Below are 18,531 nucleotides of genomic sequence, written 5' to 3'. Positions count from 1 at the left end.
TAGGTGATTTTTTTTTTTTTATGCTACTCAGTGTCTGAGAATACAAATGTCATTTAAAGTTAAGGCTTCACTGTTCATTTTGAAACAACAATTTTACAAGTGTCATATTGTCATAGAAAATAAAAAATTTCTGTAAAAAAAATTTGCACAAAGTTTTAGGATGGTACAAAACATGAAGCAATAATATACCAGTAAAATGAAATCATTTTACTACCGAAACATTTTTATAGTTTTTTTTCAATAAAGAAAAAAATATGTTATTTTACACTTTAAAAATTATGAAACAATCTAAAACAATATAAACTGAACATTTTGTAACACTGCCTTTACAAATTAATAACTTTATAAACATATATTTTTTTTTTAAATATATTTATCAGTGCAAGATACTTTTCAATGTAAAGTTGCAGTATCATTTTTCCTTTATTGGAGGGCAACTTCCATTCTATTACCTTCAGAGAAATCAAATCTTCAGTGCTAGATACTCATTATCATAGTAAGGTCTGAAGAGCACAAAGGAAATATATTTCTTTTTTAGGTTCACTATCCTCATTATGATAAAGGAAGAAAAACCCCAGCACCCACCAGCTTTACTGTTGAGAAAGATCAAGACCAAGAAGCTGGTCCAGAATCTATTGAAATCCATAGGAATATTTCTAAAGGTTTTGGGCTTGGGCTCCCCGGTGGGATTTTCTCTTCAAGGCTGTGTATGCATGTATCTCTCAGTCAACTTAGTGGACTAGAAGTTTCTCAGCTAAGAACAGGCACCTGAATGTCATGGTGGTGTTGTGCTGAAAAGAGTTTTAAACAATCCTTTATTTCTTTGGGTTAATTAACTAGCTGCTGCGATACCGTCACAGTCAAATTACAGTGTTAGATACAAATGAAAATTCTGTCTCTGCCAAAATGAGTTTGCCACTTGGGACATTTTGTGGACTAATTTTCAGGCAAAACTTTCAGGTCTCAGGTGCTCTGTCTCACCTTCTGGAGGACCCAGAAGAGGATAATTCTTCCAATTTAGGCATCTGCGGTTTGATGGCCTGATGTGGATGCTTGCATTTTTGTTGTAGTCTTTGCCTTTAAGACTCCTTTGAAGTAGCAACTGTCCACTGTTTTTTTCCTATTGGGTTCATCTTTAAAGCATTTTCAGCTTCAAAGCTCTCATTTTAACCTCCAGTCTCCCTACCTTTTCTTCAGTTTCTGGGTTATTCATGGATTTTCTGCGGAATTTTCTGTTTCATGGTTCATATTGGTGCAATTGGACGCTTTAAAGCATTTGATTGATAAATGAGGGTGGATTCTGTTGCTCTATGTAACTCAAGGCTGAATTAGCCCTTCTTTAGTCCTATTCATGGACAGGATACTTCATTGCTCTACTACAAAAGCAATTCTGGAAAAGACTAACTCAGAAAGTCACAATCACTTCCCTGACTCTGCTCAGGGAATTCAGTGAGGAAAACCACAAGGTCAGCACTCTGCAGTTTGTTCCTTTCCCCATGTTTGCACTGATTTTATATGCTGGTTGATAGATACCCAGGGGAAGGTCAAAGCAGCCTTCTTCTACTGCCTCCCCAGTTATGGCTGTGCTGTGTGTGGGCCACCACAGAACACCCAGGGGCTTCTCTCACAGCTGCAGAAGGGGAGTGATCCCTCTGGTCCCTCACCTCCTCCTGTTGGACCCCCAGCAGGAAACAAAACCTTGTTCCTTTTTACCCTGTTGGACTAGCTGCATAGGCTGTTGAACATAATTTGTCCAATAATATTTGTCTTAATAGATTAAAAAATTGCCACATAATCGTCAAACGTTTTTCCAACAGCTTACGTTCCTCAGCTCACAAATCTGTCGCTATCTGCACTTCTGGTCAAACAGAAACGCCAACTGGATAGAACATGATGGTAAGAACATACCCTACATACACTGTGGGATTTTATTCTGCCCTCAGCACTCCTGTGTAAGCCCAATTAGCATCGATTAGCATGAAAATACACGTTTACTGAGAGAACAGAACTCTGGGTTCAGGTAGGGGCAGGAGGAGGAAACTTTCTCATTTTCAAGGCAATCTTTTCAGTAAGGGAATAATTTTCCCTGGTGTAATTAACAGGCAGGCTGTTCAGGATAAAAGACACGTTTCATGACTTCAGGAAAAAAGATACTGTCACTTTATGCTGTTAAGAAGAAACCCAAAGTTTGACTTTGGAGGGTAAAGTTAAGAATTTTCCCTTTTTTAAAACACAAACTCTAATAAAACTCTTTGCCATTACCAGCAAGTTAAAGCTGCAGTTTTCTTTCCTCAGCAATGGCAAATGCTTATGCAATCTACTCAGAGATAGAAAGAGAAGAGAAGAGAAAGGGAGAGAGAGATTTTACATTTGAAAATACATTCTATGTGAAAGAACAATAAAAGGGGATATTGCAGCTTTATACAAAAGGGTCAAGAGACATGGAGTTGAAATACAGAAAGCAGAACAATCGAGCCAGGTTGTCCATTCTGATCAGCCCTTGCCTTGTTGAGGCTACTTCCTTGCACTAAAATATGCCTTTCTTTTAGCCAGGGAGCCACCAGAGTAAGAGCAAAGCCAAGGGCATCACTGCAGAGAAGCAGAGCTGGAGTTAATGTTAACACAATGAGAAGCAGTACAAACAAAAAGGCACTTGAGAGGACATACACTAGCCAGTGCCAAGGACTTTTTTTTCCTGTTGAGTTTTTAGGCAGTACACTTGGTTAACCAGTTGTGTCTGATGATGGCACATAACTCTTTCATGGAGTTCATAAGCACAAAATTTAGTACAACACTGAAAAACATCAATAAAATCGGACTGTATTGCTTCGTAAACAGAGCTGACATGATATCGGTACTGATGCAGTGGTACTGATGCAGTGGTACTGATGCAGCAGTACTTCCAAAAACAGCCTAACCCTTCTTTGCCTATGCACAACACGAGCAATTATACACAAATACAGGTGCAGGAGTCCACTAATTGCTGTTACTCCAATATGTTCTGGGCACTGAGCTACAGACAGCATGTCCATCCGAAGGACCCCACGGAATACGTTTTGTGACAGCATCTTGGATTTTGCACAGTAAAACCAAAACCATCCCTTAAGGGAAAAACGAAAGAGAAGGAGAGAAAGGAAGAGAAAATGAGCTCTAAATCAATCATCCTTGGTCTCAACACCAGCATTCGATTATTTCAAATAAAACCAACGGAAAAAGCAGACTGTACATGATTCAGATCGTTAACACAGATTGTTGTCCATGTTTATCGGTTACACACTCATTGAAGCTCCTGAGAAAAGCTTGGCTCAGTGTCATCAATGCACTTTTCAGCCTGTACAGTAAAAGAAGATCAAGAGTTCCCCAGCACGACCGAGCTATGTCCTTTCATCCCGATGCTCTGAAACGTCTCCAGCCGCTTTTACCTTCATGCTTCCGAGTATGAATTCTGTGTGTTCAGTTTGTCTTTTTTCAGTTTTACGCCATCGACCAGTTCAAAATTGTAATTCTCCAGTGCAGACAAGTTCCTCTCTGACATCCCATTGTGCCAACAGGCACAGTACAGGACAACTCCACAAATGGCTCCTAAAAGCACCCCAAGTGCACTCATGGCTATGATGGTGATGAGGATAGGATCTAGGGTCTTCAGGACGCTGCCTGGTTTCCTGGAGATGTTATCGTCGTAGTCTTCTCCTGTACGGTATGGAGGAGTAAACCCTGAAATGGAATAAAGAATTGCAACATTTTCAAAACTGATTCAAGTTAGAGCTTTGCTTGATGAGCAGGAAATTTGGAGAAAGGAAATCAAGTTTCTGACATAAATTGCCACATGTGAAAACTTCTAGGAGGTAGTCCGAGCTTCTAGGACTGAAAACTAGAATGTGGCCCAAGAAGTTGTTTTTTCTTTTACATACTGTTCTCCAACCCTCGAATCTGCTGTGTATTAGTAGGGATCTGATCCTGCCTTGGATTAAGTGGGAGTCTTGGAAATAAATAACTAGACCTTTGGATTCTATTTTGCCATCTTGCAGTACTTAGATCAAAACTGTTAATTAAATCTTGTGCAGCTCACTGTGAATGCTTAAAGCCTTAGACAGCTGTTTTGCATCCATCTCCACTTCACTGACTTAAGGACTGGACCTTGAAATGGAAATAATGACAGAAGTGACACAGAAGGACACTCTGGCCCCATGTGTAATATATTCACTGGGTGAATGTATTTTCCCTCAACCCTTTCAGTTTATGAAAGAGATCCAATGAGCTTGCAGACCCTGCTAATTGTTGCAGGAAAAGCCTGGAAGTCCTTTTGGACAAACTTTGCTTTCACTGAAATCAGTGCTAGCAATTCTGTTCACTGCAACTGAAAAAATATTAAGCTTATTGCCTGAAAAATGCAAGTGGATTTTATTATTGGGACAATATGACAATTATGATCCATTTAATGATCCATTTATAGCCATCATCACTGAAAATGATAATGCTTCGATAGACTGGTCATGAAACGATGTTTTCAGCCAGGTCTGAGAAACAATTATCCTGAAGAGTTTTGAGCCTAATTGCCTAGACCCTGCATGAGTCATAAAGTGTAAGATGTAATGATAGCTGTTTCTTCAGCTGTGGACAGGACTTCTAAATAACAAACTACTAAGGAGCTATAGCATGCATGCTTATATATGTGTATAGTATAACAAAGAATGTATATAACTTTTGAGAGGGTTGAGACAGGTATGAATAATGCAAAATCCATAAGATTCATAACACAGAAGAATAAAATGATCAAATCCTTCAGATATCAAAGCCTTCTTATCATCTTATCTAGATAAATAAGAAAAAAACTTAAAATATGCAGCTAGTGAACTAATCTATAAATAAATAAATAGAATGCAGAAATTCACATCAAATGCACTTTAAAATTCATTCCCTTTTAACAGCAACACATTTTTTACCTGTTTGATTACTTTCTGGGTCTTCTTCTTCATCTATTTCGTTCTCCACATCAGTTGATTCTAATGAAGCAAAGAGAATTGACATTGATTATTAGGGTTACAAACACTGATTGACTCTCATGCTGGCAATGATGCTATAGCAGATTTTCCTGTCTCAGAGCATCATTATGTCAGCTTGACAGAACTGTTCATTATGATGGGCTCTGAAAATTAATGGAGAAAAAAGGAGAAAGATTTAAAAGCTCCTCTCCACCCAGTCTTGGCACAGTTTTAGTTATCAGCAGGGGTTTTCCATGCCTGGGAAAGAGAAATCAGTGTGATGAATTAGCATCTCATTCCTTGTATTTACAATTCTGGAGCCCAATTCTGTAACACTTCATCAGTGTAGACTTAGTTAATCACAAGAACAGTTTCACTGACTGCAGTGAGCACACTCGTGTTTAGGCTTCAGACTGAGCTTTTGGCTTTAGCTCCCACAGGCCAAACTCAGCTCAGCATTGGGTTTGAACAACTAAAACAAGCAGAGGTAGGAAGAAAGTTACTTTCCTTTCTGATTTTGGCATCAGGGAAGTACCTCCATTGTGGTGCCAGCACCCTTCTTGGTACTGAGGACACCACAGGAGAACCAGCCAGTGTGTCCTGCCTCTCTTTCCTGGTAACTGTCACTCTGGTGGTATGTGATCAACCCTGGGAGGTGGACTGTGTGATAAAAGAGATTGTACAGTTTTCTGAGCCTGCAGTGAAATTGCCATGTAGTCGGAGACTGTCATGTTACCTCAAAAGGCTATCAGCTGCAAAAGCTGAGGAACACCCTCTATTGCTCTCAGTTGTGTTGCCAGCTCGGATAGCATAAGTTCATATTTTTAATGCTGAGGGTTCTCAGTTCCATTCCTTCTCCTACATAAAAGTCATTGCTTCATCTCCATCATGAAGGACAGGTTTCAGTTGCTTGTGTTTATCTGGGCTTGCTGCTGCCAAGTTACATGCAGTATGCAATCCACATATGACCAGCAGTGACTGGAATAACCCAAGACTGGCCAGAAGTAAAAGGACGCAAATAGTATCTCAGGAACAGGCTGGCTCAGATGTGGAAATGGCCATGTTCTAACATGATGTCATGTCCCATGCATCTGGGAGCTGGTGACTACAACAAATGAGTCACAGCAAACTCAGAAATACAGGACAGCAGAGGACAGAGCAGGGGGAATGTTAACCTACATTTGTGTATCCAGTAAGGGTTTGATTTGGTGCTTTAAAATAAAATTCAAGAAGGCTTGGTAGTAAATGATCTAAAGAAAGTGAAGGAATAGAATGGATTTTGAGCTTTATTTAAAACAGAGAAGAGCATTGGGAAAAGTAGAGAGATGTGAGAATGTGAAAATGCTGTGACCCACATCAGTAGGATGTCAGTTCTGATCCAAAAGTCTGCAGCTGCTGCAGTACTGAAGTGCCACCAGTGGCACTTAGGAGTAAAGCTATGGGTCAGATCAGGATGCTTGCAGTGCAAAACTTTCTATATAGTCAAGACAAAACCAGGTATGAAAATAAAATGAATCATGCTTTGGATGAGATTTCTGCATGTTCTTGCTGTTCATACTTACTTCGGCAATCCTCTTGTGCTACATGATTGTCAATTTTAATATCATCCACAGCAATTCCTCCAGTTCCTTTTCCAATTTCTCCCTCAATAACCACCTGGCAAAAGAAGATAATGTTCACATTGTTATTCTGTTATAAACAATTACAGCATCCAGGATATTAGCTGTTAACACACATTTTCACTTGTCCTGATGCCACATCTACATCTGGTTTGATTGTTGCCTGCCAGTCTGCATTGCATGTCTTTATGAACTTGCATATGTGAATGGGAATTGATAACAGCTCAACATCAGGAAAAATGTTTGCTAGGAAAGTGATGGAGCACTGGAGCAGGCTGTCCACAGAGATTGTGGAGTCACCTTCTTAGGTCACCTTCTTGAAGATCTTAGGGATCTTCAAAACTCACCTGGACATGTTCTTGTGTGACCTGCTCTAAGTTGACCTGCTTTGCAGGGGGGTTGGACTCGATGATCTCTAGAGGTTCCTTCCAACTCCTACCATTCTGTGATTCTATGATAATGCCCTAACTTCATTAAAGACTTCAACATCAGCAGCAAAACTCTGTTCAGGATGTGGTCTTGTGACAGATGCAAAATGACTGCTGAACTATGTGGCCTTCACTAACAGATTGTTTCCATGGCTGTCATCCGAGATGCTATGAAATATAGCTCCACTATTACTGTTACAGCAACAGCACCTCAGCTGTAACTATCATCCTGTCTACACCAATCTTTCAGTGACATTTTCTGCTACATGACCAGCAAGGTCTTACTGGTCTGGGCTCTGTTAGCTCAGCAAGGACCAGCCCAGCTCACCTGGTAGTGTTTCACAGACTTGTGAAGCAGAACACGTCCTTCCTTCCAGCAGTTTGCCTGGTGCCCGCTCAGAGTCCACAGCACCTGGTCGTATTCATCTGGCTTTTGGTAGCGCAGTTTGATCTTCAGGGTGCCCACGTGTGCTCCAGACATGTGGTACCAGAAAGTCATGCAGTGGGCAGAGTTCTGTGAGTAAATCACGGGGCTCAGCAGTCGGGCAACTTTGCCTTTCTGGCTTTCGTCAGCTTGTGAGTAGATGAAATTGCCATCTCCTACTGTGACAGAAAGACTGTGTTAGGAACTGACACCACTTTCCGTGCTGTTTGTTTGCCTAAGAAGCCCTGACCAGCCCTGATCATTTTGCTTTCTTTCCATGCTGATGTGTCAGGGCTCACAAGTAAGAGTCAGAAAACACTGGTTTGGGAGCTCTAGGAAAGCTACAAAAATTATCAGAGAAACGGAACACCTCTCCTATGAAGGCAGGCTGAGAGTTGGGATTGTTTGGCGTAGAGAAGAGAAGGCTCTGGGGAAACCTTATTGTGGTGTTTTGATACTTAAAGGAAGCTTATAAGAAAGATGGGGACAGTCTTTTTTAGAAGGGCCTGTTGTGACAGGACAAAGGGTAATGGCTTTAAACAAAAGGATTTCATAGGATCACAGGATGTTAGGGGTTGGAAGGGACCTTCGAAGATCATCGAGTCCAACGCCCCTGCCAGAGCAGGACCATAGAATCTAGCACAGGTCACACAGGAACACATCTAGATGGGTCTTGAAAGTCTCCAGAGGAGACTCCACAACCTCTCTGGGGAGCCTGTTCCAGTGCTCTGTGACCCTCACAGTGAAGTTCCTTCTTGTATTGAGGTGGAACCTCCTGTGCTGTAGTTCATATCTGTTACCCCTTGTCCTGCCACAGGGTGCAACTGAGCAGAGTCTTTCCTCTTCCTCTTGACACCCAGCCCTCAGATATTTATAAACATTTATTAAATCCCCTCTCAGTCTTCTCTTCTCCAGACTAAAAAGCCTCAGGGCTCTCAGCCTCTTCTCATAGGGCATATGCTCCGGTCCCTCCATCATTCTGGTATTTTCTCCCTCGTATCCAGGGAGAAAGTTCAATCTTGGAGAACTCTTTTTTTATTGTTAAAACTTGTTATTTTGATCTGAAAAGCACAGATTTTCCTGCCAAGCAAAATGATACTTGTGGAAAGGTTTCATTGTAATAGCCACCAATGTGCTTTATTTTATGAAGTATTGATGGGTTTGTTCTTTTTGCATGGAAGCAAAGCAAACCATGAACTGCAGTTGTGCATAATGGAAGATTTAAGGAAAAAAAGAGTGATTTTAAAATCCCCTTCTTTCACCATCACCTCCCCTTTCCCACCATATCTGCCCCTTTTCCACCCCAGCCATCCCATTTTCCCCCTTTTTCTCCTCAAATCCCAGAGCACCTGGGCTCTGTTAGAGTCTCCTCCCACTGCAGGTGTGGCCACTTTGCCCTCCCCATCCACTCCCCTTTTTAATCCCACCCAGGAAAGGCAGAAGCCCCAAGCTGAGCCCATCTGGGCTGAGGATCCTCCTCTTGTCACTGGTGAGTCCTTATGGTGAAAACCATTTGACTGGGGTGGGACAAAGGCCGGGGGGCCTGGTGGCCCCCTGGCTGGGTAGGATAGGGGTGATGACTACTCCAATATCATCAATGTGTGCTGGCTGAGCCTCTTTACTGGGGCTGAGCTTCTCTGTGTGGTATCTTGGCTGGTTGAGGGTCTAGCCCCTGGCTCTGGGATGGGTGCAAAAATGGTGGTGATGGAGCAGGAGCTGTTTGGGCAGGGTGGAGGATGGTGTAGAGGGAGCGGGAGCTGCTTTGGGAAGATGAAGGGGAAGTTAAGCTGATTTCATGCTGCTACTGGATTCAAACAGTTGCATTAGTTTGAGCTGCAGTCTTCATAATCATTGCTTGATATTGAAAATTTGATGGTTAAACTATATGGTGTGAGTGACAGAGTCAAGCTCCTGGCAGCCCCCCAGCCTTGGGCCCATGTTTTAAGCACAGAATCAATTTCTTGTCTTTCCCTCCCTGACTCACAAGGGTGATGGACGTATACGTGTTACCATAAAGTAGATGAAAGTGAGAGCTTCCTGCCAAGTAACTAAAAGGCTGTAATTGTCCTGAGTGCAAGCTCTAACACTAGAGAAAGCAACTGAAGTGTTACACAGTCATTTCTGATAAACAGAAATTTATATTAAGGTATGAGGAAGCAGTTTTCTGCAATGAAAGTGATGAAACTGGACAGGTTGTCCAGTAGATGCCCCTGCAAACATTCAAGGTCTTTTTGGTTGAAGCTCCAAGCAACCTGAAGATGTCCCTGTTCACTGCAGGGTGATTGGACTATATGATCTTAAAGGTCTCTTCCAAACCAATTTTGCTATGATTCTATGACTTCCTCTGGCAGTCTCCCTTGGGACTCCCTTCCAGAGTCTCCTTTGGGATGCTTTGTGCTGAGAATGAATGATAACATATTCACTACACATTTGCTTCTGCTCAGGGAAGGAGGCAAAAGCATGTTTGGTGTGGCAGCATATGCTCCATTGGTTGGTGTGCATCTTGTGACAGCCTTAGTTCAGCAAGTTAGACACAAATCCCTGCTCTATATTAATTGTGCAAAGAGCTATTTTAAAGCTCTGTTTAAAGTAATCTGTGCTCTATAAGAGAAGATAAGAATGAGAAGAACGCTGGGAGATAAAATAGCTTTGAACAGCCATGGTCAGACATGAGGAATTGAGCTCTAAGCAGTGCTCCTAAACAGTCTGCACATTGTCACAAATGGTGTCAGAGTTACTGGAATGATATCCTGGGCTGTGTATATTTGTGACCCATTTCCTGAAAGAGTGAGATTGTGGCTGGTGTTGTCTGAAGACCATAATGGATCTTTACACGTTGAAATCTGAACACTTAGTACCCTTAACTTGGAAAACTGCTTGCTTAATCCCACTGGGAGAGAAGCACATGGGAGGGTGTGATTAGTTTGGTAACAGAAAATTGCTAAGTAAGACAGTGACTACAGGAAAGTTCTTCTGATTGACACCAGGCAGCTTTTGAACAGCTTCTTCGCGGAGGATTGTGATGGAAAAAGATGAAGCTCATCCTGCTGAGTGTAAGAATAGATTGCATGTGTAATGCAGTCACAGAAAAGGATGGAGACAACATTTGCTGGCTTTGGCATGAAGTTCTTTTGAAGGTAAGAAGGAGAAAATTAATAGTAAGAAATATTGTTGCTCAAATGCAAGCCTACATAGCTCTGTTTAAACACAAGTTACAAAAGGCAAAAGAAGATCTTCTGGAAGGGTGCTGTTTTATCAACATTGGTCTTTGCTTGTACATTGTTCTTGAATTTCTTTTGAAATAATGTATAAATGAGATTTGCTGGATTGTAATGGTGTGGTCCTGCACCAATGAGGAAGGGGAGAGTTGTTACTCTGGGAAGCCTAGGTATCACAGGTTAATTAAAAGATGGACCAGGAACAAAGAGGAGTGCCTTAAACCCAATGACTGGAAGGAGAGAGCCTAATGAATGAGAAATAGAAATATTTCCTCTAACGTGAGAAAAGGGTGTTTTCTTTTGTTTGGATTTCTGTGGGCAGTTAAATGTATCCTGGCCCACATGCATGTGTAAATACCTGCTCTTTGAATTAATTTTATAGGGGAAAAGGATGCTAAAATGACAATTACTGCAGTGACCTCTTCTTTAGCAGGAGTGCTTGTGTCTGTATGCTCTTCCCAACTTTGCTCCTGTGCAGAGGGCAGCACAACATGTGCAAAGAATGATGGTAGGGAAATCCAAAGGGAGATAAAAAGAAAAATAATCACAGCATTAGGATAGCTGTCTCAGTTGGAGGATAACCCTGGGCAGATTTAATCACAACACATACAACTTGAAGTGAAATACAGCGTGTCCTGCTGTCTTAAAGAAAATGCTGCTGAGGACCACTTCTGTGGAGTTTCTTCAGCTTTCTTAGATGTGCAGCTGAGAACAAGAAATGCCTGGGAGCTGTTCATTGTGGTTCTCCAAATATGTAGGGTGGCCTAGCTGTGTTGTGGTGGCACTGAGGTGTTTCTTTGAGACATCAGTGCCATTCAAACTGTGATCTATGTTCACATCCACCCCTCTCATTCTGTACTTGCTGGAAGGCAAATGGTAAAACCTGGCAGTTGAAAGTGCCCTTAAAGCTGAAAAAAAATCTTGGAAAACATTGGAAGCTAGTGCAGTAAGGAGAAAAAGGGGCTGCCTCTGTAAGACTTACTGAAGATACAGCTAAGGCAATAAATACATTTTCTGCACTAGCAAGACCCAGCAGAAACAACAGAATCTCATCTGAAGAATATAATTTCTTCATCTCTTGATTGAAGACAGGTTCAGTCTCTCTATAATCCTCGGTGGCAAAGTGCAGATAGCTCTCATTTCCAGAATATTATTGCAGTGCTGGGTCAGGAACTCTGTCTTCATTGTCTTAATTAGGGCTTTACTTATGCATGCCTTTTAGATTTTGTCAGTCTCTGGCTAACATAGCTTTTAACCTCCTTTCAATGTCAGATCCTACTGAGCCATTTCACTTTACTCTACATCAATTTTTCCACCATTACAGCCTTCACTTGAGCTAACTGCCTTTAGTTAATTTGATGCCATTTATTTGTACAATGCCATTTATAGTCAAAGTATTATAAGTTTTTTTTTCCCTTTCCCCTGAAACTACTGTACATGTCTTAAGATTCAATTGAAAGTGTCTCAGAATTTAAAAAGTCCAATTTTGTCTAATTTCCTTGTCATTCTCATTAGGCAAAGGGGTTGCAGAAGTGGGAAGGGGGATTCATCTCAACACATTTGATTAATCTGCATGTATGCAAGAGAGAACACTGAAGGGAGAGGCTGTGTGGGTCACAAAGCACCCTCCCTTCTCCACTAGCCAGCAGCATATTTATTGCCTGATTATGCAGAGCTGTGAGTTAGACACTATAAACCCAACCAATCAATTTCCCACGGTGATATTTCTGGAAAGGGGTGGCTGGAGAGGAGGAGGGCATGGAAATATGTCCATCTGGGAAGTTTCACTTAAAATACTTTTCTATGCTGGGCAGTCCCTGCAGTTAACTACAAACAGGAATAACATGAGGTTTGTTTGACTGTATCTGTTGGGGAGGGATATCTGCAGAGCGTTTGATCATTCAGATTTTTTTTGTCCTACCCCAGATGATGGTTATCCAAAGGTAAATCAGAGGAAGGGGAATATCTTTCATCCCTGGCAATAAATGATCTTTATTCCCCTACAGAAAGGATAATTAAGGTCAGTTGTGACTACATGTGCTGGGGTTAGGTTGCACAGAGAATCAGCTTTGTGATTCACACATTTTAGATGTAATTTGCTCTCCTATGGTTTTGCAAGGGATTTTAGCATTAAACAGAACAAAATGGCTAAATCATGAACTCATGATTACCTGTGTGGTCTTGAATTGGCCCAGTTTTGCTGGTCAGGATTGCCCACTTTAAATCCACCTGGTTGTCATGCTCCCAGTGGCACAAAGTCTTTTGAGATCCCCAGCCAAAAGCACAATTGAAGTTGTATAGTGGCAGCTCTGCAGGGAAAAGGAGGGATGAAATATGGTTGTTAATCACATAAATCAAATTTTATACTTCAAAACCAAATGCATGCATTTGACCATTAACAGAACTATTCCTACTTAAAACTCTGAGAAGCCAGAACTGGAGCAGCCCTGCCGGGAAACAAATGAAAAACAACTATTTCTAGTAAATGCTGTGGTTGCTTCTTGCCTCTTTATGACACACATTTTGGCATTTTTTTGTGGTTGGATGAATTCTAATTTGCCCACATTAGCTGATATCTGTGCTGTAACATACATGACTCAAAAAGAAAGCTCCGGTTTATGGATCTGATCTCTTTTCTGGTTGTCAATATCTATTTGTACCATAACGGTGCAACGTTTTGCAACAACTCACAATCAGATCTGGACAAAAATAAGAAAGGACAGGAACACTAATGGGAGGTCCTTGGCAGGAAGGGATTTCTGGTGAAATGTATGAGTACGTGGCTTCAGTGGGGAACTTACTCCAGCACCTTCCAGACAGTTTAGGAGGCCCACAAGATGGCAGCATTGAAATGGACAAACTGAGATGGAAAAGGGACAAATGTGGCTGATTGCCAAATGAACTCAAAATGAGCTTGAAAACAAGCTCCATGTAAAACAAGGGAAGTCTGGTATTATGGTCAGGATGAGATCATATCTTGTTTTCAGCTTCTCTTCAAGTCTGCCCAAAGGTTTAATACATAGTAGCTTATTTTCTTCAATAGAACTTGGAATTTGAATGGAAAGATTATACAAAGATATCACAAATCCCTTGCATTTCTTATTTTCAGAAGCAGTTTGAAACCTTTTGGGCTTTTGGTTCCTACCCCGTTGAGATGAACTTTTACCTCACCTTGAGCGATGGCAACTCCCCATAGAGCAATACCCTTCCCACAGCAGTGTGACCAAATCCTGAAGGCTTTTCTCAGGCATGACTCACACCTTATTAAATGAATAACTTAGGTTTACTTTAATGAGATGCTTTGTGCAAGTATGAACTAAGAACAAAGGACTCTGTGCTCCCATCAATATCGACTCTGGGGGAAGAATTGTTTCTTGCCCATGATTAAAAAAAGCCAGGAAAGATAATGTAACCTCTAGAATGTGTTTTGTTTATTGTGGGAAAATATGGAGGAACATGGGAAGTGTGTTGGGACCTGTGGCTGGCCAACCTTTACAGTGGAGCCCTCCCAGTCTGAAGAGGCAAAGACCTTCTCAACATAGTGAGCTGCCTGGGTGACACTGGAAAGGCTTTTGAACACACAACCCAGATTTTAATGCAGAGTAAACTAGAATAATCATGTTTTTAACACAGAGCAAACCTCAGATGAGTAGGTTGAGACAGATTCTTTTTATATCTATACTGTCTGCTGTTCCTTCTCTGCCTGCTGTGTCCTTGTTTGGCAGGACTTTGCTCCCAGACAGAATTTTAACTCAACTTACTGGATTCCTGCACTGTAGCCACTGTGCCCTCTCCTCTCTGGCCCCTAGAAAATTTCTGTCTGTCAGCAGAGAGACCTGAGCATGCAGCAGCTCCTGCCCCTCTTCTCTGCCTGTCAGTACCTCGGCTGTGCTGCAGCATCACTCCACACTGAGCCCCCATTCTTTGCTCCTTCCTTTCATCCACCCCATCCTGCCTGGCTCCCCCCTCCCTCCCACTGGACTCCAGAGGGGTCTGTTCCACATTGTCACGAATATGGCATCCTAGCTGGGAAGAAATGAATTAAACAGATAATGTCTGGCACAGGAATTCAATATGGAGAAAACATATTTCCTGGAGGACCTTCTCCCCTTCTAGGAAAGGGGCACATCACAGTGAATAATTCCTCTTTGGGCTCAAAACACTGAAGAAGCAGAACTCAGCCTGGGAGCACAGGAGTGCAGAAAGGCAATCCATTATGTTCCTTTCTTCAGTAGATGGTGTTTTTTGGTTTTTTTTTTTTTTTTCTAGACAATGGGGTTATGATCAAAGACATCTTGCCCAAAAGAGGACATCTGAAAATCAAGGGGAGATTTTAAAGAAACAGAGTGACATTGATATGAATTAAAGAGTTTCAAGTTCTTGGAAAATAGTCTTTCATTGTCAAGAAGGCCCAGGGGGAGCTATAGTGCATGGCTTTGACATCAGAGCCATGGAACAGAACTGTAGAAAAGGTCTTAGAAAATGTAAACCAAAATTAATCTTATTAATCCTGAAGGATTATATCGTGCAAAGCCAGTGCTAGCCTGGGTGGTATTCAAACCACAAGAAAAGAGAGCAGTGGTAGATAGATCACATTGATCTGAAGGTACCACACAACATAAATGAGCTCACAACACAAAGAGATTGAAAGGATTGGTACTGTCCAACTCTGAGTAAAAATAAATAGCAGAAGACACAAGTGAAGCATGTAAATAGGTGAAAAATCCAGGGAAGGAAGATTACAATATTTGTTTTCTCCATTTCATAGCCTGAGAAGTGCAAGATATCCATGATGTGGGTGATAGTCGCTTTCCATGAATGTTGCTGAGGCTGAACACAGTTCAAAGACAACTGGACAATGAAGTAGACAAGGAGAATATCCAGAACTTAATTATTAATTGTGAAGTGCAAGGAGTGACAAGAGCCTTTTGTTTCTGAAGCCAGCTCTGAACACTTGGATTAGAAGGAGAGTTTCAAAACAGCACTAAATTTCACAGCATCGTCTAATTTCTTACACTTTCTTCTGAAATCATAGTCCAGGAAATTGGCAAAGAGCCCAAGTTTGATATGCTTTGGCCATGTCTGTGCTCTTTGGCTTTGGACTCACATGCAGCATGGTGTAGCATAAAAATGAACTTCTTTTCCATGCAGAAGTTAATGAGAATCCTCTGAAACTGAGGAGAATTTAACCAGTAACCTGCTCTCAGTTAGCTATTTGATACTACTTTCCTACTGCTTTCTTAAAAGTGATTGTGTTAATATATTCCTTAGGCAATGACAGCAATGGAATTGAAGGGCAAAGGCAGGACATTTCAGAGTGTTCTTATTTTATGGGCTCCTTAAGCATGCCATCACTTATTGTCTGTTCTTGCATCTCTTCCAATACTTCTCCCAGGGACCCATAAAAAGGAAAAATAGAGCTTCTAGCCAATTAATAATAGACACTTGTAGCATCAGGATAGGTTCATTAGTTGTGTGGGCAATGGGTCTGCCTCAGCAAAAGTCAGAATAGTTCAACACTTCTATTAAGTGTCCTAGGGGGCTGATACAGTAGCTCACAGTAAGCTACAGTCAATCTGTGCTTTTTGTTGTCCTTCAAATATGTCTTGGCAGCTCAGGTAGAAGGAAGGAAAGTAGGGATGAGTAGCATTTGGTGGGCTCCCTCTGCAGCACTGGCCTGTTCCCCTGCTAGGATAATTCTCCTGCCATTAGGTGATTGATCTCCAGGTTTGTGTATATTGAGAGGATGAAGAAAACCAGCTATTACATAACCAAAAGGCAGCAGCTCAGATGAGAATCTGAGAGGGAGCTGTGACGAAATCCCATCTGCCTTTTGCAAAATATAGGGTACGTGATACTGAACTAAACCAGATTTATCATCTCAAGGGATAACCAACAGCTGCACTTCTTGAGCACATCTTGCTCACAGCTGGAACCATTACTGCACATGAGCAAGAAAGTAATTTGAAAATCTAGTTGAGTGAGTTTCTTGCAAGTTCATTAATCTTGCGTGGCTCAGAGACTTTGACATACCCAACAAGAGGCAAGAAGGAGCATGATGGCATGAAACATGCTATGAAAATTCTCTATGTGATGCTCTTGCCAAAGGGTAAATCAACATTAAAGTGGGAAATTGCAACCATAATTTGGACCACTTCAAAGTAGTTTATTTGGTCTGATCCATATTTGCATTTCACCGTTTTATAACACTTATCCTGGCAGCACAGAACTACCTTAAATGATAGTAAAATGATAACTGCTTTAATATCCCTGTATTGATGCAAAGTTGTCCCACTGTAAATGAAAATGAGACTTATTCACCTTAAAATGGTTTCTTAGCATAGATTTAACCTCAGGATTTCTTAGTGATATTCTTCTGACATAGCTATTATGTGTGTGAAAAACAAGCTACTTCTTGAACAGTCTGCTCTACAAAGGACTGAGAGCAGGGAATGTAAATGAACAGCTTGCTCTGTATGTAAATAGCTAAAACTCAGCCATTTCAAATAGTCCTCTGGAACTGAAATAGATGTGTTCAAAAAAGACTAGATGTTGGTGAATCTTAGGCCTGAGGCCTGAAAGGTATTTGCCTTAACAGAAAGTTTTGTTAAAGGCATCTTTTGGAGTTTGGGAAAAAGTAGAGCCTCTCTTAAAAAAAAAAAAAAAAAAAAAAAAAAAAAATCCAAAGCTTTAAACGTTTTTAGCAATTTGAAGCCATGATCCTTTTTTATTCTCCTACAATTCAACCCCCTTGAAATGAACTATAAAAGTCTCCTTGATGGAGAGCTTGTTTATACACAGAGGCTTTCCAGCTATTTGCTCTTAACTGTTTCCATAGTGTATGAAAGCTGGTTGGAACAGGATCATCTCAGGCTTTGACACACACACAAGTATGTTAGTCTGGGAAAACAAGATTAGGGTTGTTCCTAGGCATGAATGCAGGCAGAAGAACAGCAGTTCATGGTGTTAGCTCCTATGCAGAAGTACCTGTGCCATGGCAGATGCTGCTGCTGACAGGGCTGGTAAATCTGTGCCAAATCACAGTGGCACAAGCTGCTGTGGCCAGCACTGGCACAGCTCATGTTGGGTTATCTGCTGAAGCCTGCAGCTGATCTGGAATAACCCTTTGGCTTGGAGTTCATCATTTACCTCAAGCTGTATTAGCATCTTAAGGTAAATGAGCCCTTAGAGGGAATTAAGGCTGAAGCTGAAGGCTCAGTCCTTGATGTATTAAATTTATACCTTGAGAATAGCTGAAAGCTGGCTGAGGATGAGTGCACTCCAGCTCTGAGGGCTGGGATGGGTTTGAGCAGCTCTTAACTTCAAGGCCGTTTTAAACTGTGTTATTTGTGGCCACCATAGCAGACTCTCTCCCAGTTGCATGGCCCCTTGCTCTGATGTGCTTCACCATGCCAGCCAGGTCCAGCTGTGCCCCTTCAGCAGAAGGAAATGCTTATACCACCTTCATGCCAGGAGGAGTTTCCCCATGTTGAGTGGAATTTGTCTGCCTCTTTTAGGGTGTTTTCTGGCTGGTTTTCAGTGAAGGATTATGAAGCAGCTGGAAACCTTTATATCTTAAACTGGAGATTCTGGAAATCTTACTCGGATTTATTAACATCTGACTGATCTCTATCTAGGATCTTTGTAATGTGCTGCCATGTGGGAGCCTGGAGTTTGGGATGTGAACTTGTCCCTTATTCCCCGGAAGGAAATAGTTTCTACCAGCACAATGCAGGGAAGTAACATTGGCATGCTGTGAAGGGAACCTCTGAGACTCCTTTAATAGAGGAAAAAAACTTGGCTCATCATGGAGTAGGCAAAGGTGGTGCAGAAGGGAAGTAAGGAGAGAAAATGAGGATA

At 41.5% G+C, this 18,531-nt stretch overlaps 1 protein-coding gene across 1 annotated transcript in view; it reads right to left on the bottom strand.

The window, feature by feature from the left end:
- Positions 1–3,130: 3,130 nt before the first annotated feature.
- The window catches only part of NRP1 (neuropilin 1), a 112,636-nt gene continuing 97,235 nt past the window's right edge, over positions 3,131–18,531 (bottom strand). The window contains 5 exon segments of the mRNA XM_054390201.1: positions 3,131–3,714; positions 4,944–5,003; positions 6,545–6,638; positions 7,358–7,632; positions 12,843–12,980. Of these exon segments, the coding sequence (XP_054246176.1) occupies positions 3,425–3,714; positions 4,944–5,003; positions 6,545–6,638; positions 7,358–7,632; positions 12,843–12,980 (857 nt within the window). The 3' untranslated portion in view covers positions 3,131–3,424.

This window comes from Indicator indicator, chromosome 20 (assembly GCF_027791375.1).
Source record: "Indicator indicator isolate 239-I01 chromosome 20, UM_Iind_1.1, whole genome shotgun sequence".
NCBI lineage: Eukaryota > Metazoa > Chordata > Aves > Piciformes > Indicatoridae > Indicator > Indicator indicator.
The sequence above is the reverse complement of the archived record's forward strand: the minus strand, read 5'-3'. Positions and strand labels throughout refer to the sequence as shown.